Source organism: Emydura macquarii, unplaced genomic scaffold (genome assembly GCF_026122565.2).
Source record: "Emydura macquarii macquarii isolate MOO-44397 ecotype Brisbane River unplaced genomic scaffold, CSIRO-AGI_Emac_v2 contig_306, whole genome shotgun sequence".
Taxonomy (NCBI): domain Eukaryota; kingdom Metazoa; phylum Chordata; order Testudines; family Chelidae; genus Emydura; species Emydura macquarii.
This window is the reverse complement of record NW_027130443.1, coordinates 3,222,565-3,249,720: the sequence shown is the minus strand read 5'-3', so window position 1 is coordinate 3,249,720 and position 27,156 is coordinate 3,222,565. Positions and strand designations below refer to the sequence as shown.

The 27,156-nt window shown below is 42.9% G+C and overlaps 1 protein-coding gene across 2 annotated transcripts; it reads left to right on the top strand.

Moving 5' to 3' along the window:
• Positions 1-136: 136 nt before the first annotated feature.
• On the top strand, positions 137-26,735 carry HNRNPM (heterogeneous nuclear ribonucleoprotein M). 2 transcript variants are annotated; one of them, XM_067557023.1, is made up of 13 exons: positions 137-276; positions 361-454; positions 2,574-2,771; positions 6,988-7,141; positions 9,018-9,067; positions 9,952-10,012; positions 10,795-10,896; positions 11,857-11,901; positions 12,512-12,586; positions 13,737-13,835; positions 23,526-24,304; positions 24,687-24,738; positions 26,296-26,735. In XM_067557023.1, exons 2-13 carry the CDS (start codon positions 377-379, stop codon positions 26,457-26,459), a joined length of 1,857 nt encoding a protein of 618 aa, XP_067413124.1. In that variant the 5' UTR covers positions 137-276; positions 361-376; the 3' UTR covers positions 26,460-26,735. The 2 variants fall into 2 exon arrangements, with proteins under 2 accessions (XP_067413124.1, XP_067413132.1); XM_067557031.1 differs by lacking the exon at positions 13,737-13,835.
• The last annotated feature ends 421 nt before the right edge of the window (positions 26,736-27,156 follow it).

Sequence of the window (27,156 nt, the reverse complement as noted above, 5' to 3'; positions counted from 1 at the left end):
GCTTATTACAACTTCAGAAACTACAGTATAACCCTGATAATGCAATGCATAGGAATTAGTATCTTATGGAATTCGGGTAACGAAGGTTATATTGGGTAGGCTTGTATTTGTTATCTTTTTTAGGGTTAAATTATAAACCAAGTAGCTTTTAATGAATTTTAAATCTTTTTAAAGTTAACTTTTTGGGCATTTTGTTCTTTACTTACCTTCTTCTCTCTCTTTCCCTCCTCCCCTCCTTGCTACTCGTCCATGAAATCACCACGTCAAGGGATGCGCGTAAGTTTATTCATCAGTTGTTATGGGGTGGGAAATTTCAAACGCAAGCAACATTCTTAGTTGTCTGATCTTGTCTCCTCACAGTGTTGTTGAATTTAAGATGGAAGAAAGCATGAAGAAGGCTGCTGAGGTTCTGAACAAGCATAGTCTCAGTGGAAGACCTCTGAAAGTGAAAGAAGTAAGACTTAGTTGTTCTCAGTGTCTTGGTTTTTAAAGTGAAGAGAATGTTTTTAATCTAATAACCTTTATGCTTGCCTAATTTGGATATGAAATCACCAAAAGAGGTATGCACATAAAATAATAAACTAAAACCTCTATTTGAAATCAGTTCACCAGCGAAGATCTGTGTTGTCCCAACTTTTAGTTGTAGGCATATGCTTTACTTAACCTGACACATTCTTCTGAAATTAAGGTAAAATGAACTTGTGCGCAATAGGCCAAATTTAAAGGTGATTGGCCACTTTTGCTTGGTATCTTTTTGTCTGTTTCTGGTACACTTCCAATTTTTGACATGTAAAACATACACATACTTTAAGCCCTCTGAATCTTTCCATAACTCCGCTCCAAAGAATGTTATGGAAGTGTTTGTAAAATGTGGAAACCTGAACATTGAGTAAGCCTGTCCCTGTAGGTCTCTGGAGACTTATTTCCATTTTAAATATTTCAGGGTTTATAAATAATACTACAGATATTCAGAGCTTTGATACAGTAACTAATATTCAGTTGAGGTATTTGCAGGTAGTATAGTTCTAGCATTGCAGAACCTGAATCTGCCTTTGAGACTAATTTCATAAGATCTGGGAATGTAGCCTCAACATTAGTACTAACTCTTGGGATAGAAAATCAAGCTGTCCTTGGGATAGCTATATGTGGAAATGCTATCTCGCCCCCTTAGGCAGATTATAACCACCTCTTTTCCTAACTTTCATTTCAACTCTATTTCAACTTTGCTATTTTGCTATTTTCTTGCTAGTATAGAATTCTGTGGATAAATGGGTGAGACTCAGTTTGAATTTGGTCCCGGAGTTAATAAAATTACTGCCATCTCACTGTTGTCTGGTCTCACTTCAGTTACCAATGATCAGTTATCAGCATAGAAAAATCCACCATCCCAGTTGGTATTAATTAGAGCCCCTTGCTGGCAGTATTGTAGGCTGAATGAATATGGAAATGGAACTAACTTTTAACTAGAGGGGTTTTTGCAGAAGCTGTGAGAATCTGCTTGCTTGCTCTCTGGCTAAAGGGAGGACTTCAGTTTGCATGGGTACTCTGTCACCCCTTTTCTGTCAAACTACTATAAGTGGTCCATAGGATTAAGCAATGGAATAAGAAACTTAAATTCAGGCACTCTACTTCCATGGCAGGCTTAGTATATTCTCCAGTCGATTTGACCATTCCAATTTAAATCAAGCAGGAGGGCCTTAGCCACTTCCCTTAGGAAACCATTCAGAACAGGCTAACTGATACCCTGGCTTGGAAACAGCTTCCTAACACTTGCATAAACTTATTAAAGGAATCATGCCAGATAATCATAGCTTGTTAACATATATTTGTAACATTGAGGTAAAATGTTCTTATTAAAACTGAGTTCTGTATTTGTTGGAACACTCCCGCTTGTCAATTTCACTCTTTCTCATGCACCAGTGTAATGCTGCTGTGTTTAGAGTACCAGTTGCTACAAGGAAATATCTATTGGGAGTTTTTAAAAAAAAATCACTCCATAATTAAAACATTGTAATTAGTGTTAGCTTTTTAAAACCTACACTGTACCCATGTAGACAGGGCCTCTATTCTAGACTGAGTCTTAATTTTCTGCATCTCTGGGTCACTGTTATCTGTCTACGCTGGTGTTCACTCCATCTAAGTTTAGTATCCTTTGCACAGTAGCTTGCTGTTAACCTGTCTTCCAGGGTCTTTATTAAGCATTTATAATTTGGATCCCAAGTTCCTGAGTAAGTAGGTTCCACCCATGCTATCTGGAATGTGCTGTCACTTATTGCCCTTCATGCTCCTTCAGACAGCTTTCAGTGAAACCCATATTCCATTCAGTTGGAACTTTTCAAGTGTGATACTTGATTCGCTATCAGATTGTTTCTCTTACCTATTAACGTCTCTCAAAAACAGGCAGTGAAGCGTTGCTTGAGGCAGGTTTATAATTTTTTTCCTGATGACTCTATTAGTGAATCATGGGAGTTGTGCCATTAAATCTCCATGTGTTACTGGGAATAAAGTGTTGGCTCTGTAGTGTCATACTGGGCTTACCATCTTGTTGTACATGTTACTCTTTCTGATTGAAGGATCCTGATGGGGAGCATGCCAGAAGAGCAATGCAGAAGGCCATGGCAGTAGCTGGTGGGATGGGTATTGGCCCAGGACCAGGTGGCCCTGGAATGATCAATATACCACCCAGCATCCTCAATAATCCCAACATACCCAATGAGATTATCCATGCCTTACAGGCTGGAAGACTTGGAAGCACAGTCTTTGTTGCAAACGTAAGTACAATGTGGTGTCTGACCAGAAGATTTGGGATTTAATTGGATTAGGCACTGCTCTCCAAATTAAGAGAGATTTGCCAGGAATCAGGCTCTACTGTGGCAAATTTACTTGTACTGAGTAATCCGACTAGATGATCATGATGGTCCCTTCTGACCTTGAAGTCTGAATAGTGTCGTAGGTCTTCTGTACACTAGAAAGTCTGTCAATGCAAGTTACAGTGGTAGTCAAAAAGCGTTGTAATTACGCTTGTGCCTGTCCACACAGCACTCACTGTCGCTGAAGCACATCCACAGTTGGTGCTCTAGCATCGACAGTGAGAGCAGGGCACTGTGGGCAGCTATTCCACTGTGCAACTCGCTACCTTATGCCACTAGAAGTTGTGGGAAGGTGGAGAGGATCACAGTCCATCATGCGGGCGGGCTCAACGTCCCCATGATGCAGTGATTTCAGTAACGTCATTTCATGGGTTTGTCTGCATTTCGTGGCATTTTTCAACGCCCCAATTTCCTGAGTGCCAGGCATCTCTATTTGAAAAGATAGATTGTGCACAGCTCTCTTGTTGTCAGTGTTCTGAATACATCACAGATGGTCATGTAGTATGTCATGAGGTTCCAGTCGGAACTCGAATCTGAGGCACTTGACTTGCTGTGTGCAATGCAAACAACACCGGATTACTGTTTGCATTCATGGAGCATCTGCACATGGTACACCGCTGCCTTTCGGCACGTGAAACAAGCACTGAGTGGTGGTATCACATCGTTATGCAGGTCTGGGATGATGAGCAGTGGCTGCAGAACTTTCGAATGTGCAAAGCCACCTTCATGGAACTCTTTGTAGAGCTCACTTCTGCCCTGCAGCACAAGCACACCAGAATGAGAGCTGCCATCTCAGTGGAGGAACATGTGGTGATCACCATGTGGCAACTTCAGACTGCTATTGGTCAGTTGTTAATCAATTTGGAGTCAGGAAGTCCACCACTGGAACTGTTATCGCAAGTGTGCAGGACCATTAATCGCATTCTGCTACGAAGAACTGAGAGTCTTGAAAATGTGCATGAAATAGTGGATGGCTTTGCAGTAATGGGGTTCCCTAAGTGTGGTGGGGTGATAGATGGCATGTATATCCCAATTTTGGCCCTGGACCATCTTGCAGCTGAGTACATCTATAGAAAAGGGTACTTCTCTATGGTACTGCAGATGCTTGTGGCTCACTGTGGGCATTTCACTGACCTTAATGCGGGTTGGTCAGGGAAGGTGCATGATTCATGCATTTTTCAGGACCACTGGCCTGTACAGAAAGCTGCGAGCAGGGACTTTTGTTTCCAGACCAAAAGATTCCAATGGGGGATGTAGAAATGCCCATAGTGATCCTGGGAGACCCAGCCTACCCCTTATTGTCATGGCTCATGATGCCTTATAAGGACAACCTGGATAGCAGCAAGGAGCACTTCATTCGGCACCTGCTCAATCAGTTGTTGACCGTTGAATGTGCATTTGGCAGATCAAAAGCTTGCTGCCGATAAGACCTAAATGAGGAAAATAATCCCATGGTTATAGCTCCCTGCTGTGTGCTTCATAATATTTGTGAAGCTAATGGTGAAAAGTTTCCCCCGGGTGGAGCACAGAGGTGGATCGCTTTGCGGCTGAATATGAACAACCGGATGTCAGGGCTATTAGAGGGGCAAAATGGGGGGCCATTGGAATCAGGGAGGCCTTGAGGAAATATTTTGACAATGAGCATCAATAAGGTGTCTTTTTGTACATAGCACTGTGCCATGCTGTAACTGCTATCCAGCTTGCACAGTGTATCAATGTGAGTTGTGACCACCGTGTGCAAGAGACAAAGATTGCTTATTCTTCACAGAGGATGTCTTTATTAAATAACTCTCCCCCCTTTTGAGACTGAACTGAGTGGGGTCACCTCAGCCAGTGACTTGAGGAAGTTCAGGCCCCTCTCTCCATGACAAAGCATCAGCTATAACATCAGTACCCCCCCGATCTGGTCCTGTCCCCCTTTTGACTCAGTCCATGTCCTAACCGACTGTCCATGAACTCATCAGCCAGTTCGCTTGCACTCCACAGATCCTTAGGCTTCTTATCCACCAACCACAGCTTCAGGTCAGGGGGACAGATATACAGTTGTTCCAAACCCATCAGTTCAAATACATCCTCCCTGCTCACAGCCCCAGCTCCAATGCCCCGTTTGCAGATATAATCTCTCATCAGGGTGGTGGTTTCCAGGTAGATCACCCCCAGGGTCTCTTCCGGTACGCCTTGCGGGTCAGCTCAAACTTGAGCAGTAGAGCCTCCTTGAACCGCTCATAGTCCCCGGTCTCCACCCCATCTGTCTGGTTGAATGCTTCTATGGCTTCTCACCCCAGGAAGGATGTCAAGTACCGCGGCAGATCTGCAGGGTCCACCTGGTGCAAGTTACAAGTCTTCTCGAAATCAGTGAGGTGTAGGCATCTATATTCCCTCCCTCCTTGAATGGGACAAGCAGCTTAGCATCTAGGTGCCCTGTGGAGCAGAGTACCCTGGGGTCCGCCCCCACTCCTTATGGGGGAGGGTCCCTCCGTCAGCCAACTCCAGTTCATGCCTCCTCTGTTTTACTTTCTCCTCTCTTTTTTCCTCTCACATATTGTCTTTGCTTCTCATTCTCTTCTCTGTCAAGCTGTCTTTACTTTTCTTACTGCTCTAGCTCTCTCAGATGCAGTTCCAATCTCCAACCGTCTCACATCCAGGGGGGAGCTTGGCCATGAGGCTCCCCTGCTGGCTGTGGAAGTGCCTCTGGAGGACACCTGGCTGCCACTCCAGCGACTCCGAGCCCCCCCTGGACTTCCCATTTGGGTGAGGGTCCAGTTCTTGGGACCAGTCGCTCTCCTCCAGCCGTGTAATCAGCTGCACCCTTGTGTGCCTTCCAATGCGCAAACCTCTCTGCTCAGTTCTACAATGTCCTTCCTAAGGAGAGGCTGGTACTCCATCTCCCACTGTTCCCTCTAACGCTCCCGTTAGACCCACTGCTCCTGAATCACTTACTGCCAGACGCTCTCGTCCGCGGGGTGCCACCACATGTGATGAAGTCCCCCAGGGATCGTGCTCTGGATGCCTTTCGACACAGCCAGACAGGACTCTGCTGCTTCGGAGTCTGCCACCCTGGGTCTCCACACACCAGTGCAATTGTCTTCTACATCTGGCCTTGGAGGGTTCAGCACCCCAGCTCTATCCAAACTGCCCCAATGAGTCCCCTTTGCCAGGACTCTGGGGAGCCCTGCACCCCCAAGGAGCCATGCACCCGCATCTGCAGTCAGAAGCGATTCACAGCCAGTGTGAAAGTCAGAAGAGTTTATTATTTCTCAGGATTACAGCATAGAACAGGGGTGGCCAACCCACGGCTCGCAAGCCGCATGCGGCTCTTTGCTCATGCAAATGTGGCTCTTTGTTCTATCAAATGCGGCTCCGTGCATTGTATGGGGTGCCAACATTTTTTTACTTTCAAATGTGAAATTGACAAGCTGTTGCCGAAACTGATGGATCAGCGGGAATTTTCGGGGGAGTGTAAGGTAAATGTGGCTCTTTGCTGTATCTATAGGTATTTTAGGGCTCTTCGTCTCTGACTGGTTGGCCACCCCTGGCATAGAAGAACTTCACTAGTAGCTTAATTATAAGTTACAGCAGTGACCACCTGGAGAGCCCCTTTCTCGGGGCTTCCCACTGGCCCCTCACGGGGACTGGCCTCATTCCCCCAGCCATCCCCAGACCTGTCCCCATGTCCCTCTGCAGTTCTGTGTCTCCTTCCTGCGCAAGGTGGACAAAATACCAAAAATACCTCCACTTCATCACGCTAAGTATAAATTAAAACTCAACTACATCTAGCTGTATAAAGAAACATTGCTTTATTATGCATTACTTTTTCCTGTGCAAATACACAGTAGCATAACTCAGTTGAAGGGTCCTGTCACCAATACTGATCAGGTGGGGTTCTTCTGGAGTTCAGGTACTCACTATACGTGAACGGCTTGTATTCACTTTGTTCTGGTTTGAAACTTTCATAGTTGACTATATCTGAATTAACACTTTATGCCATTTTTTGCAAAGATGATTGGATTCTCAAATCTATAGTATCCTAGTTCAAGAAGCTTTCAGTAAGCAATATTTGATGCTACTATTGGGTGAAACTTTCTGTAATGTTGCTAAGCAATATGTTTTCCTCCAGTTGGATTACAAGGTTGGCTGGAAGAAACTGAAGGAAGTGTTCAGCATGGCTGGCGTGGTGGTTCGAGCTGACATACTAGAAGACAAAGATGGCAAAAGTCGTGGGATTGGCACTGTTACTTTTGAGCAATCTATTGAAGCTGTTCAGGCTATATGTATCCTTTCTGAGGAAATTCTGCAATAGCGAAGCAAATACACTTAAAATGAGGCTTTTCTAGGTACCAGACAAAACTTCCAGTCCATGTCCCATCTGATTTCTCATGTGAAAGCAAATGGCAGACTAGTAGAATTGGCATTAGTTAAACTCAGTGCTTTTGTCTCTAATACTGAATTTAAGCATCATCCTTTTGCTTCGTGGTAGTACGTTGGCACCCTTTCATAGATGCTAAGGAAATCTGGAACAACCGGGGTGGAAAGGAAACCTGATTTCTGCCTAGCTTAAGTAAATAGTTGACTGAGGAAACAACAATGTATTGGAAAGGGGCTCCGTTTTGCAATATACTGCATATGTTTGGCTGGAAATATACACAGCTGCCTCTTGGGTGTACTTAATAATTAAATACAATATATATGTCTGAGTTTAAGAATTTCAAGACTAAGCAAAGCTGCTAAAGTTTTCCGGAGGACAGAGTTAATGTTTAGAGAAATTTAAACTGTCTGACTTTCAGCTGTATAGTTTTTAATGATATATAATGTCTTAATGACTTTTGGTTAGGATTAAGTATATTTATAATCTTAATATTCGCCAACCAAAAAACACTAAAATTAAGATACCTTTGAAACTTCAACCAGTGAATTTTACGTTCCAGGGAGGGAGACAAAGGAAGCTGAGCTGGTTGTGCTACAACCTCAATCTCTCCCTGAGAATGTAAGAACATAAGAATGGCCATCCTGGGTCAGACCAGTGGTCCATCTAGCCCAGCATCCTGTCTTCCGTTGGTGACCAGTGCTAGATGCTCCAGAAGGAATCAATGGAATAGGGCAACTATTGAATAATTCATCCCCTGTCACCAAGCCACAATGTCTGGCAATCAGAGCTTTAGGGACACCCAGAGTGTGGTGGTGTACTCCTTAACATCTTGGCTTTTCATTGATGGACCTATCCTCCATGAATTTATCTAATTCTTTTTGTACCCAGTTATACCTATAGCCTTCACAACATCCCCTGGCAATGAGTTTCACAGACTGACTGTCCATTGTGTGAAGGACTTCCTTTATGTTTTAAACCTGCTGCCTATTAATTTCATTGGGTTAGCCCCTGGTTCTTGTGTTATGTGAAAGGGTAAATAATATTTCCTTAACTTTCTCCACAACATTCGTGGTTTTATAGACTTCTATCATCTTCCCTGTTAGTTGGCTCTTTCCTAAGATGAACAGTCCCCATTTTTTAATCTCTCTTCATAGAATAGCTGTTCTATACCCCAATCACTTTTGTTGCTCTTCTCTGTACTTTTTCCAATTCTAATATATTTTTTGAGTTGGGACGATCAGAACTGCACACAGTATTCATTTTGTATGTGTAGCTGGGATTGTTTTCCAAAGTGTATTACTTTGCACTTATGAACATTGAATTAATCTGCCATTTGATGCCCAGTCACACAGTTTAGTGAGATCTCTTTGTAACTCTTCAGTCAGTCTTGGACTTAACTTTCATGAGTAATTTTGTATTTGTCTACAAACTTTGCCACCTCACTGTTTACCCCTTTTTCCAGATCACTTATGAATGTGTTGAACAGCACTGGTCCCAGTACAGATCTCTGGAGGGACCCTGGTATTCGTGTCTCTTCACTGTGAAAACTGTCCATTTATTCCTACTTTTTGTGTCCTAGCTCTTAACCAGTTACTGATCCATTAGAGGACCTTCCTCTTATTTCATGGCTGTCTACTTTGCTTAAGAGCTTCCCTACGGTGGGGTGGGGCTGATACACTGCCAGAAATTTGAAGCTGCACCGCTGTTAATTTTGTTGTCCTTTTTTGCAGTAAGATTTTTGGACTAACATTTTGAAAGATCATCCTTAACTTAAGTATTAGCAATGTTCAATGGGCAGCTGCTTTTTGACAGACCAATGCATGTAAAAATGGTAAGTGTATTCAAAGACCTCTTACTATATATTGAGATCAGTACTTGTGTTGGCAATCTCATGGCTGTGGCATTCAAATTGTGGTCCATTGGACACTCTCAAGTTGAGAACCAAGCAATTCGTTAATGTGGTGTGGCAGGGGAAGGCAAGGGGAGAAATGGAGATGCAAATGTGAGGATTCTTGCAATGCATTTAGTTTATAGGATGAAATGTGAGGTCATGAGACTGGTTAAGCACCCAGAACTCTTCACCACCATGCTGTTGCTTCAAACCCCAGCCCAGGTATATATAGAAGGCAAAAGCAACCACCATATAATGGTGGTGTGGCAGCGTAACAGAGGCAAAGGATCAAATGAATCTGAATTTTGAATTGGTTTCATTGCTCAGAGCTGGAGTAACGTTTTGTTCACGGATACATATCTGCCCTATGGATGGGATCTCTTTAGAGCACTCTTGAGGACAGCTACAGTTGCTTTTACAAAACCTTTTTTTTTGCAGGTTAAAATTTTATTTACACCACCAGCAAGCACTTAAACGATTTAAATACATTTGATCTCGTTAGTGTAACTAAACTCAGATTTCCAAGTTTCCCCTACTGCTGTTTCTCAGGCTGCACTGAGGAGGCCCAAGTAACAGCCTTTGAAACTGCAAAGTTACAGTGCCAGTGTCTCTTCCATGGAGGATTCTCTTCTACAGTAATCCCCCAAAATGTAACTTCAGGAAATGGCCATGTTTATGAACCACCTACTTGTCAGTAAGTCCACAATACAGCTATGGATGTTTGGCAGGAATTGCCATAGCTTTCAGGGTGCTGCATCTTCCATTTAAAAGATGCTCCCAGAAATCTCGTGTGTGGTCTAATATTATTATTTAACTGTTTTCAGGATGAGCGAGCCTTTCCAAAGGGAGACTTCTTCCCTCCAGAACGACCCCAACAGCTTCCTCGTAAGTTTTCTTCAGAATTAACACCTTAAATTTTTAGCTTGCGAGAGTTTGCTGTACTGCAGGAATGGTGCAGGAAAGCGTCCTTGGCAGAGTACCATACAGCTGATGTTACTAGGCAAGGTGGAAAAGGGCTTTTATTCCAGGTATTCCCTGATATCCAAGGCACCGGAGAAGGGTCAGCCTCTGTGTTTCAGGACCATCAGTCAATTATGGGTGAAGAGAGAGTCATGATGGTGTCTGGAAACATCATGCCTCTTGAAGAAAGGAGTCTGGCTTTATGCTTTGGACTCTAAAGCATTTAAGTATTCATAGAGAAGCATCTACAATCCCTAGTAAGTACATCTCTATGTAGGAAGGAAGTTGGCTATTGAATGATCAAGGACAATTCTCTGAAAAGGATGAGGTGTTCTCCACTGATCTCAAATTGAGGGGTGTTCATTTTTATATTCACTTACTGCTTATCCTCTAACTTCCAAAAGTCATTCTTTTTTCCATCTTGCTGTTTAGAAGACTTTCAGCTCTTGCATCAGAGTTGACCTTGGAAAGTAACTAGATGGGGTGGGGGATGCTTGAGGAAGTGGGGGGTGGGGGGTTCACACCACCTTCTCTACTTCAGAGTCAACTTCAGAGCTTTGAGAATTCCCACTTGCTCAAGTGCTAGAAATAGTCTCAAGAGTGGGAATCCACTGAGATCTTCAGAACAAAATAGTAATTTTCTCCCATTAAGAACAAAGTTTGCTATTATCTGTGCTAGAAAATAAAGAATTTACTGTTTTCTTTAGATGGGCTTGGTGGTATTGGCATGGGATTAGGACCAGGAGGTCAGCCTATTGATGCAAATCACTTAAACAAAGGCATGGGAATGCCCAACATGGGACCTGGAGGTAAGAAAATTACACCTCTACTGTGTGCATGTGTCATGAAGTCCTTTTCATATCACCTAGGATTGCTATTTTTCCAGTAAAGAGAACCCAAAACATGTGCTTTAATAATCCAAACTGCTAAAATAAGTCTTTCTCCTCCTTAATTGGTCTGTCTAGTATAGGGACACCCAGATTTTATTGGGAATAGATGGAACATCAAGTTCACATCACCAGTGGTACATATACCACAGCTTGGGAACCCCATGCTAATACATCTCTCATTTTCTAGTTCTTGGGCACTAGGAGCAAATGCTACAAGGGGTTGTTAAACTTTTAAAGCAGTTTTCCATTGAAAATTTGTTAATGAGTTTGGAAAAAGTCTTGATTTCAGAAATCTACATTTAGAGCTCTAACTACTTGATACAGTGTTCCTGCTTATCAGCATCCCTCTGTGGTAATATCCACCTGAGGTGGGATTTTGAGGCAGGCTTTCTTTTTATACCCAATAGGGAAGTAGCAATTAACTTGAGGCTGTAATGACCTATAGTTTGCTTCTTGTCAAAATAGAACAGAGAAGTTCCAAGTCAGATACCTAAAGGTGTTGTGTTTCAAAGTATTGTAATAATTCGTAACTGATTTGTGACTTTCTGCTAGATACCAAACAGTAGTAACTGATAACTTGCACTCCTTTTAGAATCCATAATTCTAAATTGCCTAGAAAATGAATACCGGATTCCTTACGTGCTGCTGTTAAAGAACCAATTGAGAAGTTGCTTTTCTAACAACTTTCAGTTTGTGTAAGCTCATGATTTTTCTGCTGCTTAGCCCTTTTTAGAAAGGGTTTCTTGTCATCTTCTCCCCAAAGAGCTCTTATTAATAGGCGATTCACTCGTTCACTAAGTTCCCATTACTGCAAAGTGACTTCAGAAGCTTAATCAGGCTAATTCAATCTGTAAATAAAGCTTTCTTTTTTATTTTGAGGAATGGGAATGGAAGGCATGGGCTTTGGAATGAATAAAATGGGAGGTAAGCTACTGTATACACAGTTCTGAAGTGCAAATAGCTTTTGGGATATCTGTCTTTGGAATTAAATAAAATTTATGTTGTCTGACATTTTTCTGGAAATATCTTAATTTAGAGAGAATAATTCCAGTAAGCATTTTGTTAATTTGGAAACAGTCACTGAGTCAGTAGTGACTCTTGTTTTTAAAGAAATAATACATTTTGCCAGGTGGTGTGCTAATGGGGGGTGAGCTCCTGGAAGGGTGAGATCTTCAGATGAAATATAAACCAAGGTGTTAACCACTTGTGACTCTTAAAGACTGCTGCTGAATATTTACAAGCCCAGGGCATGGGCTTATGGCCATATTCCATTTTGAGACTAAACTGAACAGTTGGTTATAAGGAATTGCTTATTTAATGCTAGTTTTAATGTTGTGAACATTCCCTTATGCCTCCAAGGTGTACTATTTTAAGATGGCATTTGGCATGTGGCCATTTTCCCTAGAATATTCCTAGTAGTATTACCAAAGAGTAAACGGGTGGAATAACGCATTCTGATCCAGTCTGGTGGTTTATTTGAAATGCAGTTTGTAATGTTTATAGTATCTCTTTAAGATAAAGATATTTATTTCAGCGATGGAGGGTCCTTTTGGTGGCATGGACAACCTGGGTCGCTTTCCGTCTGGAATGAATATGGGCAGAATGAGTGGTGAGACACTAATTGTTACATTATAGATCCTCAATCTTAGTAAATGTCTTGTCATGGAACTCATTTAAAATCTGGACTGTGATTGAATTAGTAATTGTTGGCAGTCCTGTTGGAGCATTGCATGCTTTAAGGCTACCTACAAAAAAAGGAAAAGAACACATTTCCTTTATGATGTATAAAGAGAATCTGAAAGCTTTAACTTTATTTTTTGCTTGTTTTTACCACCACCTATAAAAGCAGTATCAAGTTTAACTTTTGCTGTAGGTCTCCCTGGAGAAAACGCATTTTCTCAGTCTTTTCTTGCAGGAATGGGAGTGATGCATCTTTAACAAAGATCTCATTTTCCACTTGTTGAACACTTGAGTTAATGATGCCAACAAACAGTTCCAAGCAGCTTGACTAAAAACTCCTTTCCCCTCTCAATTGCTCAGGTTTCACTTGGGATAGTCTTCTTTTACTCAATTCCCTAGTCTTCTGGGATGGCTCAGACCTTACCTTCACATGTAAATAAAAGTAGGAAACTTCTTGCATTTTGAAAACTCATTCAGCCTTTCTTTATTCATCATGAAGAAGCAAAAATGAGCACAAACAATCTTTCCCTTGCATATTCACATTTAAAAGCAAACACTTGTTTCCTCTTATGGGATATAAAACAACTTAAAACTTCTCTAGCTTTTCCTGACCACTTTCTTACACTGAAATATTAAATCCTAACTTTGAGGAAATCTTGGTTAGCTCTTGGGAAGACCTGGATAGAGTGATATTACAGTTGTAGCTGACAAGTTTTAGCTCCTTCACTCTCATGAGTAGGTTGAGAGGCGAGTGTTGCTGCTCTGTTAAGGGACAGAGCAGGAGCTTGGGTTAGTCCTATGACCCATAGATACAGGTCTTCTAAACACCTCGCCAAGAACCGCTATGAAAAGGAAATGTGGGGAATTGAAATTTCCACATGTGTGAAAAACAAACAAACAAACAAAAAACTACACACACCCCCCACACACCTGGAGAAGGTCTTTATCTCTAAGAAGCAGTACCTGGCAAAAACACTTGTTTTAGCAAGTGAACTGTGAAACATTACAGAAGACACCTTCTTTTCAGGATGTCTAAGTTGTCCTGGAAATGTACTAAATTAAATTAATACTTTATCCAGAGATGGATCGTGCGATGGGTGGAGGATTTGACAGAGACTTTGGAAGAAATGAGATGGGAATGTCTCGTAGTTTTGGAGACACCCTGGACAGGGGAATAGGTAAGCAAATGAAGGCTGTATTTGTGCTATGCACTATTCATCTGAATTGTGCATACAATAATTACAATTAATGTTTGGAATCTCTTCTGCTGTGGTATGAGAATCTAGTTACAACTTTGACTAAAATTTACTGTATTCCCTAAAATGTATTTGAAACCTGCAATACTGGCTGCTCTACACTCTTCGACTGCACCGGTCTCTGGCACTGCCCGGCGCAGACCGCCTGTTTGGGAAAAGAGGATTCATCCTCGTCTGAATTGGAGACTGGGTCCTGCATTTTCCAGCCTTGAACCAGTCCTGCTACTCTCCACCAAGGCATTGCCTCTGGCCACCTTGGGTTGCCTCTGGATCCCCTGGCTGGAATAGGATCAAGCACATGGCCAGGGAGTCACTGGGGTCTGCCATCGGTCCAGTGGCCCTCTCCTGGTTTCTAGGTCCCAATTGAGGCCTTTCTTCTCTGTCCTCAGAGAGGCATGGGGAATCTACTCACCAGGCACTACCTGTTTCTGGGCCTGGGCCTGGGCCTGGTGCTGAGCAGCAAGAGACAGCTCAGGAGCACCTGCTGGATAGCTAGTGAAGGAGGAGCAGCCTCCGCCTAAGATGGCTTTTTCATCCTCCTGTCCTGATGAGGCAGGCTTCTCAGGGGCCATCTCAAAGCCCCACCCACAAGGATAAAGCTCACCAAGAGCTATTGAAGAGTTTGACCTCAAGTTAGGGGATCCAGGTGGAGGAGCTTTCCACTGCTGCATGTGACCTGACCAACTAATAAAGCAGATATGGACCCCAGTAAGTCTCTGGCAGACCCCTTCATCCCTTCCTCCCACCTCAAAAAGGGTTGAATGTAAATATGCATATACTGTTCTCTTCCAGGGGTTTAAATATCTGTACTCTCATACCCCTGCCCCCCAGTCTCTGGTGATATCAGCGGCCAATGAACTGGAACCACAGGGCCAACAGGCAGCAAGCTCCAAATCAAAGGATGTAAAAAAACTAGCTTTATTTGGAAAAGCGTATTCTACTGGGGATTGCAACTCAGAATTGCCAACCAACGAGCTCTTTTGAGACACTGATTTTAATGTTTGGGACTCATGTTAAAGTTTAGGGACATGTTGCAGGAGGATGCTAGCCAGGGCTTCTTTTCAGTTAATGGAGGGGGAGGAATCTATAGAGAGCGTTGCTGCAGGCTGCACTGGATACAGCATATTTGGCTGCTAGTTCCATGGCTTCTGTGATGTCTGTGCACAGCTCTTTGCTGCAGTCCTTGGAACTGTGCCCATCTCCACTGGTCAGTGCCCTCCGGTCTTCCTTCTGTGTACTAACACCTCCGGTACCGCCATGACCACCGAAGCCCCACTGTGTGCATCAGAAGCACAGATATGGGCACAAGGGTGGCTCCCCAACAAGGAACACCTCCAAATGCAGCGTTGCCTCCCTGAGCTGCGTCAGGTCGGGTGAGAAGTGGCATGTCGAGCCAGCTGCTCTGGATCCCAAGAAGCCCTGGATGGAGCATAAGGCAAAGCATCACTGTGAGCTGCAGGCAGTGCCTGCAGCCACAGTCACCGGCCACCATCTTCACCACTGACACAGTCGATGCCACCAGGCCCCTCTGGACTGCCACAGCCGGTTCCCCGCATGCTGGGTTGCCTGACCCTGCTGATTGTCATAGCTGAGCTGAAACTCTGCTATGCTGAGTCCCCTCAGCACTCTGGTCCCTGAATGCCTTACTGCATCCCTCTCTGGTGGATGAACCTCTCCTCCTCCTGGAGCGGCAGACTGCTTCCACCTGCCTCACACCAATGGTGCTGCCTCTGCCAGACCCATCCTTGGAGTGTGTGGTTTTCCAAACCTGAACCTTTGTGTGCTCCTGCAGTCTGGATCCTTGGCACCAGCTGCCTTACATTCCCACGTACAGCCCCTCCTCTGAACAGTAGTTCCGCTACCACTGGGGCCTGCTGATGCCTGGCAACTTTTATGTTTGGCTTATTGGCCTCCCTGGAACCCCTACTGGGACTGTAGGGTTCCACTGCTGCTCCCTTATCCATCATCACCTGCCAGCACCACACCTCCCTCTGTTTATGACAAACCAGAGGAAGTTGCTGCACTACTGGCACTGCCTGTCTGCACTGGAGCGTCGTCATCCCCGGACGTAGCACTCATTCCACCTTCCATCCCCCAACTGGGCAACCACAGCCAGTATCACAATCCACTTTGGCACTTGGCTGTGGTTCTTAATCTCACAGTTGAAGTCCAGGACCTGCAAAACCAGCTCTTGGCTATTCTGCAACTGCCTAGGCCTTCCCAGACTGTCCCTCCCTATCCACCAGGCCATCCTTCAATTGGCTGTCAGTCTGACAGACGCTGCCCTACTGCGCCTCTACTCCGAAGGGTGTGGAGTTATGATACTTCGTTACATCTAAGGGTACGGGCTTCCTGTTTACCCAACTCACTCCTGGTTTGTGTGGTGACCTGGGGTGCTGTTGGAGGAGGCTCGTAGTTCTTGATGGGAGAGTCAAAATGGTTGTTTGGGCAGACATGGGAGAGCCGAGGGGGCTGTAGAGGTAGAGGAACAGGGTCCTTGTCAGTGTGGATGAACCCCTTTGAGCCCCTCATGACCTTCTTTCTTGCCCACCTCTCCATGGAGGTGGTGATCTTGGTGGCCATCACCTCAGTGAGACTCATTTAGTGAGCTGGTGGCCATGATGGCTGAACTCCCCAAAGACAAACTTAGGGTAGAGGCATAGGGAGACTATCATAAAGGTGGCCTCCCTGTTCCACCTCCACCAAAGCATCCATCTTCCAATCTTCTATCCCAAAACGCACACCTCCACCAGGGCACAAACATTGCGTTCTCTGTCTACTGGGTGCTGGCTTTTTACCTCCACCACATCCATGTCTTCCGTTCTTCACCCGTGTTCTTCCTTGCCATTACAGAACATTGTTGGGGCCAAGTCCTCTCCTTGAAAGGCATCCCTGAATGGATCTCCTGTTGCATTGAGGAATGCTACACTCTCACAAGCCTCTGCCTTCTCTGGAGTCACAGCTCACTTGACGTGGGCACACGCTGCCATATCGGCCTACTTTGTGGATGTACTGTGGCAGGACACTTGTAAGGCAGCCACTTGGTCCTCTGTCTACACCTTGACCACTCACTATGCCCGTGGCAGCAATCAGTCGTGCCGTCTCTCAGACTGACTTCTCGCAAGTCCTCACACCTACCTCTATGCTGAGCACAGCTTGCTACTCTCACATGTCTGGAATCCGTATAGGGATCACCACTCGAGGAACAAGAGGTTATTTACTGTATTTACTTGGAGGTTCTCCAAGATATGTGGTCGCTATTTACATTCTAATACCTGCGCTCCATCCCCTCTGTTCTGACTACTTTGCTTACTGGCAAGAGGGACACTGGAATGGCATTGACCTGCACTGCCTCTTATAGCCTCAGATGCAACATGCACATGATGCACCTGCGGGTCAACTGAGACTACTACAAACAGTTCCAGATCTGGTGCATGGCATGCAGGCACACCCACATCTGGAGTCCAGATAAGGACCACACAAAGAACCTCCAGTTACAATAAGTAATCTCCTCTTACAAGATCTGGCCTTTGAAAGGTCTTCGCTTTTTTCAGAGTGAACAGACTCTAAGCTTCATGGCTTGAAGGACTCTGGGGAGACTTCAGAGGCTTTGGTGCTGTATATGGCTGCCTTGTTTAGGAAATGTTTTTGCCCGCAGCAGACCCACTGTTAGTCTGCCCCTGTGCCTCATCAGGACCTGCAGGATTACAGATGCAGATGACCTCCTCCTTCTGCCTCTATCAATGTCTGTTCTATCCCGACACCCAATGGGGTGCTAAACAGGCATTTTGATGGTTCATTCAAGGACACCATGCTAGTTTTCAGAATTCTGGGCTCCATTACCCCTATATTTTCAAACAGCCACCTCTTCAGTACTTAGTCCTGGATTGCTTTGGGCTGAGGGGTCTTAAGAATTGTGGAAGTGGGATGTACCCTCCAATTTGTTTCTGTCCCTCCCTCTGCATCCTTCGGGGACAACTCTCATGAGGAACTCCTCCAGAGGTTCATTCTTGCCTTAGGGTAGGAGCCATAGAGGAGATTCCACAGTGTCTCAGAAGTAAGGGGTTCTATTCCTATTATTTCTTAATCCTGAAAGCAAAGGGAGGTCTTTGACCAATTTGAGACCTTCACTATCTTAACTGATCTCAAGAGTTTTTTGCATGGTCACCCTGGCATTTTTATTCCCTCCCTGGATTCCGGTATGCCACCTTCAACTTAATACACCTACTTTCATGTGGCAATTTTTGTCAGGGTCACAGAAAGTATCTCAGATTTGTAGTGAAGCACTCGCATTACTTGTTCGCCATGCTACTGTTGGTCTGTCAGCAGTTCATTGGGTTTTCACAAAAGGTATGACAGTGGTAGTTACTTTCCTGAGGAGGCTACGAGTACAGTCTACCCGTATATGGCTGACTGGCTAGTCAAAGCTGTTCCAGGGCTCAGGTATTGTCCAGTCGATCTGTCATTCAGTCAACTTGTGAAACCCTCGGCTACTGATTAACTTGGAAAAATCCACTTTGTCCAGATCAGAGGATAAAGTTGATAGCAGCAGTACTGGAAGCCAGAGCTTTTCTTTCAGACATGAGGTTCCAAATGATTCGGTCCATTGTTGCAGATCTCAATGCTCACCCAGTCACAACAACTCAAAACTGTCTCAGTCTCTGTGGCATATGGCCTTATACACATACATAGTCCAGCATGCCGGACTGCATCTCAAGACTATTTAGAGCCGCCTGACCTCTGTTTATTCACCAAGTCATCACCATCTGAACTCTGTGCTGAATGTGCCCTTTTGAGTATTGACTTCTCTAGACTGGGGACAGACCCAGTCAGTGTTGGTGCAGGTGTTGCCCCTTTGTCCCCTCTCAACCATCACTGATGTTGGTGATGGACATGTCTGCCCTGGAGAGGGGACTCAGATGAGCCCGTCACCATAACTGGTATTTATGGCCCTTAAAGAGACCTCTCCCTATATATCAGCCTCAGGAAACTCCAGATTGTCTGCCTAGCCTGTCAGGCTTTCCTGTCTCAGGTCAGGGGAAACCTCAGCTCTCAGACAACAGTGGCAATGTTTTACCTCAAAAGGCAAGGGGGGAGCTTGCTGTTCCTCACTGGGCCAAGGCAGTTCACCTATGGAACTTTTGGATTGCCAATTCAATCTTTGTCAAAGCCTCTTTCCTTCTGGGGCACAGAATGAGCGAGCAGACTGGCGAAATGAATAGTTTGAGTCACCACGAGTGGGGTGTCTGCCCAGATGTAGCTAGATTAATCTTTCAGCAGTGGGGGAATCCCCATATAGGTTTACTTGCAACCAAAACCAACAGAAAATGCTATCAACGAAGTTGCAGTCCCAGTTCTATCAGACACTTTCCTGATACCCTGGTTGAACAAGCTCTGCTACCTCTGAGTGTTGCCAAACATCAAACAGGATCATGCATGGGCTATATTAGTAGTCCCAGTGCTGCCAGGGCCACTCAGGTTCTCCACACACCTGAATCTGTCACTGGAAGCTGTGATTTTGCTTCCATTGGACTTCGACTTAATCTTGTAAGATCACAGTGAGCTTCTGCACCAAAGCTTATGGGTGCTTCATTTAACAGCCTGGAGACTCTGGCTAAATCCTAGAGGACTCCGTGAACTTGCTCCAAGCAAATGACTTGTTAAACAGTAGAAAGCCCTGCACCAGGTCTACTTGTATGTCAAAGTGGAAGTGTTTTTTTCCATTTGGTCTCTTGTCAATGCATTCCTCAATCCAGCATCTCCTGGATTACTCACTGCACCTAGAACTAATTGCCAAACTTTTATGTTTTATCACTTGACAGCTATATCAGCTTTCCGTCCTCTCATGATATGACAATCAGATCTTTGCGGAGTTTTCATAGGTTGTACCATCAGATAAGGGAACTTGTGTTCTCCCATCCCACCCTGGGACTTGAATTTTGTTTTGTCAGGGTTTAGGGGGCCTCTGAGTCTTTAGCAATATGCTGATTGCTGCATCTATCACTGGAGGCTTTTTTAGTAGCTATCATTTCAGCCAGGAGGATGGCTGGAACTGCCTTATACACTCTTTTTAAAGGATAACGTACCTTCATCCAAGATTTCTCTTTAAAGTGGCATCTGATTTTCATATTAATCAATCTACTTACATATGTTTTACCCAAAACCACAAACTAGTGGAGAAGAGTAATGCCTGCAATACACTAGATGTTAGAAGAACTTGAGATAGTGAAAGGTACATCGTTGTACTTCATGAAAGAATGCAAATGACTACTTGGAAGCTTTAGTGTGTCTTTTTACTGACTGGTTTTCAATTTCACTTCCACTGATCAACACACATTCGCAGTTGCCATCAGACAGGGTAGCCTGCCCTCTTTTTCCTTGGTTTGCTCTCTGAGGTCTGCTATCTTTGTTGAAAACCCAGGATAATTATAAATTCATCATTTAAAGAGCTGAATGAAATGTTTAAGTTGCATAAAACAAAACATGGATCATGCAAGTCATAAGTCCTGCTGCTGAAAAATTCAACTTTATAATGTGAAGAGTTAATCTCACTTGTCATATGCCAGACAGTTTTAAATTAAAAATCTAAAATTGCCAAGTGACAGCAATGTACTTGCCTGTCACATCACTTACAAAACCTCCAAGCACATAAAACAATTCAATGAACAGTGAATGACATTATAAATCTTATTTTTCCCCACATAAAACTTTAGAAAGTAATGTATTTTATCACAACACAACCTTAACTGTGCCCCAAAATTAACTTCCTTTTAACACGAATCTAAAAATATAAAGACCAAACCCTTACAAAGGAAGTTATGTTCAAACTAACATACAGTAACTTTCACTCTTTAAAAATAGTACTGGCTGTTTGGAAGTTGACTAGACAATGTTTTAACTCTTTTTCTCCATCAGCTTCATGACAGAATTGTCTGGTTTTGAAATGGCAGTCTTTTACTGTTCCTGCAAGGAGAATTAGGAACTATATGCATTGTTAGTGGACTACCCCCTTATACCACTTTTATAAGAACAAAGTGGTTATTTGACCACACCCTAAATTTCTTCATAAAGCTGTTTTTCATGTAAATTAAACCATTAATCTACCAGCATTCTTTCCAAAACCTCATTTATTTAAAGGGGAGGCCAGGTTACATTCTTCAGATGCCAAGGGAGTACTATCATACTCCTTAGATAGAAAAAGTGTTGTAGATCTTCAAGTTTTCATATGCTGCTAACTCCAAAGGAAAAGTCATTCATCTCAGTCCCTGTCTAGGTAGGTGACACAGTTCATTGAAGACTGTCGTAGAGGAACTTCTCTCCCAGTCCACTTAGATCTCATTCTACTAGAGCAGTAACAATCTACATCTTTTAATAAACACGTTCTCCTTATTGAGATATGCAAAGCTGGTACATGGAAATGATTTCAGTGTCACAAAGCATTATGCATTGGCTATGGCTTCCAATCCCAGTTTGGTAGAGCGATACTCCAATCCTTGTGCAAGTAGAACTCCACATCCCTCCATCAATTTACTATATTGCTTGCCAAACTATCCCAAGAATGGGAATATGCAGAGGACACTCGAAGAAATGAAGGTAAGTTATCTGTAGCCAGAGTTCTTCCAGGTGGACTCTGCATATTCACACCACCCACCCACCTTCCCTGTTCCTGCAGAGTCCAAATTAAAATACCTTCGTTTATCTGCTCTCAAAGAAGTCTGGTTAAAGTAACCAAACTTCTTTTTGAATGAGTCAGTGTTTAAAATCTACCTGCTAACCACAGCAGTAAAAGGATGTGTATCACGAGCTCTCTCAAATTCACTAAGGTGTAGTGCCTTCACCTTAGTTTGTTAGCTAAACTTTATAGTTAGTTTTTAGAATAAGTTTTAGGTTAGATTTAGATCAGATTGTAAATTTAAGGGAAACTTTTTATTATTCAGTATGCATGATCCTCAGTGTGAAGAAACACTCGTTCAAGCAGCGTGCATCTTGCCCAGCAGTCTTCCTGCCATCTTTCACACGTCAGATGTTTCAAATGATTCGGGGAGAACCATTCCCTGGCATATTGTGCTATCTGGGCCCAGAAAGAAAGACAAAATAAACTTCAGGCTCTTTTATTACTGTTCAAATTTTGTGGTGTACTGTGGTGTCAGTAGGCAAGTAGAGGGATGCAAATGAAGTGTTTGCAAAAATATCAGAATACCTCAGTGTAGTAATCACTCTTCAGAAATACTGGAAAGCTAGGAATGAGACTGAGCCCAAACATGCCTTTTTTCCTTTGAGTCACAGGTGGGATTCAGATTTTGCCTTAAGATACAAATGAGGATGCAATATTTAAATAGCAAGAGCTTATCCCTTCATAATAAACACACCTACTAGCTGAGACTACTGGCTACGCATGAGCTGAAGATGCTAGCTGTCAGCAGTACAAAGACCATATGTTTTGTTAAGCTAAAGTTGCTCAGTAGAAGGTAGCATGCTCTCACATACGCATCTAGTGCCTAACTCTTCTCAGACAGTTGCCAAAAGTCAAACACTTAAGTTGTTTTCTATCCAGTGCACATCTTTTCAAGGAGACGAGGGAAAGTTTTGGAGTATCATAGCTGTCTTGGGGCTAGATGTGCTCAAAGAAACTTGAGACATGGCTGGTAGCTGAAATTACTCCTCTAGTTCACAGAAAACTTGTCACCAGTGTTGCCTTAAGAATAAATCTGACACTTTTCAGGTCAAACAGATTTTCCAAGTATAAATTATAGGTGGCAAAAATAGGACTTGGTTGCAATCCTAATATACCTTAGGCAGATATACAGAACTCTAAAAAGTAATGAAATTACCTATAAACTCCGCTAATGAGACCCTGTATTCCACTGCAGCTGGCAGCTAAATTGTATTGAAAAGCTGTTTGGTTTCCGCAACAGATAAAAATTCCATAGCAGATCTAGGAGTGCTCAGAAATGGAGGAATAATGATACAATCAGTACACTAAAATCAAAGATAGATTCAAAAAATTTTAACTCCACATTAAAAAGCTAAATATACTGTAGACTTTGGCAGATAATACTTGCACTGTTGAAGTTACTGCAGGGAATCTGGTGACTTTGGCAACAGGAGAAAGCTAAAACTCTTAGCTTACATCTCTTTACCACCTCTGGCTGGCAGGAGAGAGTCTGTTTCAGTCTTTGGGAGAAAGGTCTTGAACACATTCCACTTCCCAGCTACTAGCTATCTCACTGGCCAAGCCCAATATCTGCCAGTGCATGAGCAGGCTAATGTTCTGACAGCTGGAATGACACTTAAATTATTGCTGTGAGCTGTGAACACAACTATTTTCTTGAATTTGCAGATGGCTTAAAACACTGCACCCCTTTACACCCGGTTCACATTTGAAGGGTTTCTTTACATACAGGGGCTAGAAACTTGACTTCTAATTAAGAACCTAGGTTCTCAAGCACAGTTCTGCTTCAGATTCTGCAACTACAGAATTCAGAGGTCCCTAAAAATTGTTCAAGTGAACAGATTGTTCCATTTCAAACATCAAGAATATCCAAGTGCGTCAAACGTAATATCCTGTTCACATGATCACAAATAATGAAATCTTGATGTATTGTGTTCTAGGTGGAAGTGCCAGCATTCCTGGAATTGAGAGGATGGCACCCGGCATTGATCGTATGGGTGCAGGAATAGAAAGAATTCCTTCTGGGATGGGGCATGGGATGGAAAGAGTAGGGTCTGAAATAGATAGAATGGGTCTTGTTTTGGATCGCATGAGTTCTAATGTAGATCGAATGGGTTCAGGAATTGATCGAATGGCCCCTCTGAGCATAGACCACATAGCTTCCAGCATTGATAGAATGGGCCCAACCATTGAGCGAATGGGTTCTGGTATAGAAAGAATGGGTTCTGGAATAGGTTTTGGTATTGATAGAATGGGTACTGCTATGGATCGTGTTAGTACGACTATGGACAGAATGGGATCAGGAGTAGATCGCATGGGTTCTGGTATGGATAGGATGGGTCTCAGTATGGATCGTATGGTGCCTGCTGGAATGGGAGCTGGAATGGGTCAAGTTATAGATAGAATGCCAACTGGACTAGATCGTATGGGGGCAACTAGTATGGAGAGAATAGGATTAGATCGCATTGGTGCAACTAGTATGGACAGAATGGGATTGGATCGCATGGGTGCCACTAATATGGAAAGAATGGGGCCTACCATGGGGCAGGGAATGGGGGCAGGTATAGATCGGATGGGACTTGCAATGGGAAGCAGTTTTGAAAGAACAATGGACATGGATCGTGGAAACTTCGCAGGCAGTTTTTCAGGCTCTCTTGGAGGAACCGGAGGACCTGCAGCTGGGGTGGCCAGAAAAGCCTGCCAGATATTTGTGAGAAATGTGAGTAACACTTTTATAATTTAGTTCAACTGCACAGAACTCTTTTGTGTTGGTGCTTACAGAATGAAGAAATACTAGAGCTTAGTTGTTTCTATTGCACATTTTGGTGGCTTCAGTTAGACTAAAGTATTTGTGTAGTGTCCATCAAATGTATTAATGCTGCATAGGTAACAGTTTATATAGGCTCCAAGTAGAAAAATCTTTCATTTTAATTGATAGTAACTAGAAGACAAACCTTCTGCATCTGCAAGCACGGAGAGTGCTATGCTGTATGTTCCATGTGTTTTACGCTTCAATGCTAGCAACTCTTAGGGAACATTATTATTTTGATAAACCATGGAACAGATTCTTAGTGGCTGACTGCTTTTTTTCCCCCCTCCAGCTTCCTTTTGATTTCACATGGAAAATGCTGAAGGACAAATTTAATGAGTGTGGTAAGTTACTTTATACTACTAAAGAACCTCCAAAACAACTTATTTGTAGGAAAAAATCATTATGTAACATCAATAATTCTTTCTGAATTATAAGGTCAACTACTCCCTGTAACTACTTAACCAAAACTTCATTCAAAGCTAGGAAAATACTAGATATTAGCAAAAACTAGTATTTTGAATAATTGCTTTTTACAGTCGTCAACTGTCAGTTTTTATCCTCTGTCAATGCTCTCCATCAAAAATAACATGCAATAATTGTACATATTTCTTGCAATAGTTAGAGACAGCCTGAGTACATCAGGCTCATTTATAATCCCATTCCCCCCTGTAACTTTAGATAATTGTTTCTTATAGGCGTTTAATAGATCAGACCATTTTAAGTACCACTCTGATGGAAAACTTTAGTGTAAATATGCCACAGACCTGCTCAGTACTAAATTAGAGACCCCTGTTTTCTGTAACATTGATCCATGATCCTAGAATTCCACTTTCTGGCTACAGGTTAATACCAACATTCCGTGGCTTTTCTGCATTTTAAAACTCTAGTCCTGTGTTTTACCAAATTCATCCAATAAAAGATGAAAGGAATCTGAATAGATTTAAACTTAATCTTTAAATCTTCTCCAGTAACGTAACACTAAAGTGAAGAGAGGAAATGGTTTCATTTACAAGAGTGCATTACAGACATCATGGGTTCTCAACATGGAGAGAGTGGCAGATTTCCAGTAGGTCCAGAAGGACTTGTCTTCTGGACTAGATGGGAGGTGGATTCAGAAACTCTTATTATGTAGGGTCATGGTATGAGAACTGCTGGCATAGATGTATGCCTTCCATGTAGAAATAATTCAGAGGACACAAATTGTGTTTAGAGCCATTTAGCTAATTGACATGTATTTTCCTTGCTGTGCTGGAAGGATTTCTGGATACTGATAGGTAGATCCAACAGACTAAACTAACAATGATGTGGCTAATGTATTTGCTGGAATGGCTTTGTAGGGATATCGTGGAAGGGGGATGCCACATATGAAGTTGACGAGTTTGAGTTTTACTTATCTACAGTTAGTCCCATATGCTTGATTCCTTGTTCATTCCACCAGTGAATAACAATACTGCACTGTGGCTTTTATTACAAAATAGAGAGAGGAGCATCTATGGCCGCTTCCTGTGAACTCCTTAACAAGGGGAGCAGGTCATGGGTGGCTCTCTGAAAACTGAGAGCCAAGCTGCTGCTGCTTAAAACTGGGAAATGCTTGAATGGGGTAGATCACTAGAAAGAGAAACCAATTCCAATCAAATATCTTCAGTGAGGTAAATGTTTAATTTTGAGAACAATCATTTATCTAAAACAGTGTAGTCAATCACACCTGAAATGTTTCTGCTACATTAGACTCCAAAAAATGTTCTAAATGTACATGTTTTTATCACTTTTTGGAATGCTTCACTGGAGAACATTCAGTGTCTTTTAATCACAAGGTCATTTCATGTAGGAACCTGGTTGGATATTGAGCCTAAAGCAGTGATTTTTATTATACTAAACGCAACCCCTTTTTTTTGCAGGTCATGTGCTGTACGCAGACATCAAGATGGAGAATGGGAAGTCCAAAGGATGTGGAGTTGTTAGATTTGAGTCTCCAGAAGTGGCTGAGAGAGCTTGTCGAATGATGAATGGGATACAGCTTCGTGGCAGGGAAATTGATGTGCGAATTGATAGAAATGCTTAAATTAGTTGCCTTTTTAAACACTGATACCAGATATTTTGAATTTGTATTTTTCTTGTTAACCATTTTAATTTGACTGGATGTAAAGACATTACAACAATTCAGTTGCTTTCTGGAGTAATTTTAATTACTTTTTTTAACAAATGGATTTCCATTTTACTGTTTTGCATTGAAACTGCAATGTGCACAATCTTCTTTGTAGTTGTGGCATCTTGTTGACATTACGGATGTATACGGTATGACTTTGATAATAAATGCCAGTTACTGAAAGCTTTCAAACGTTGATGCATCCATTACCGGCAGCAAATCTTATGCTTAGAAAAGTCTTGGTATAAATAGAGCAAGTAGTTTAGGCACCTAGAGTGCCTGTGCTCCTGTGAAATAGATCTCATGTCTGCAAGCACGTAGGTATGTCTTAAACCAGCTTTTAAAATTTTCAAAGCTGTTTGAATACAATGTGAGAAACTTAAAATAATCCTGTCTCTTGCACACTAGCCACAATGTCTGTGGAGAATGGTTGGCCCCACCTAAGTGGATTTCTCCCTCTTCGTCTCATGCTGAATGCAGGGACCCAACTGGAAATTACCATATTTTCAAGATAGATCTTGTAACAGGGTGATCTGTCCAAGATCTGCTTTGTAGAGAACAGGGTTTCTTACCATTCTCTAGGCTTATTTAAGGGAGTAGACCTTGTTGCAGC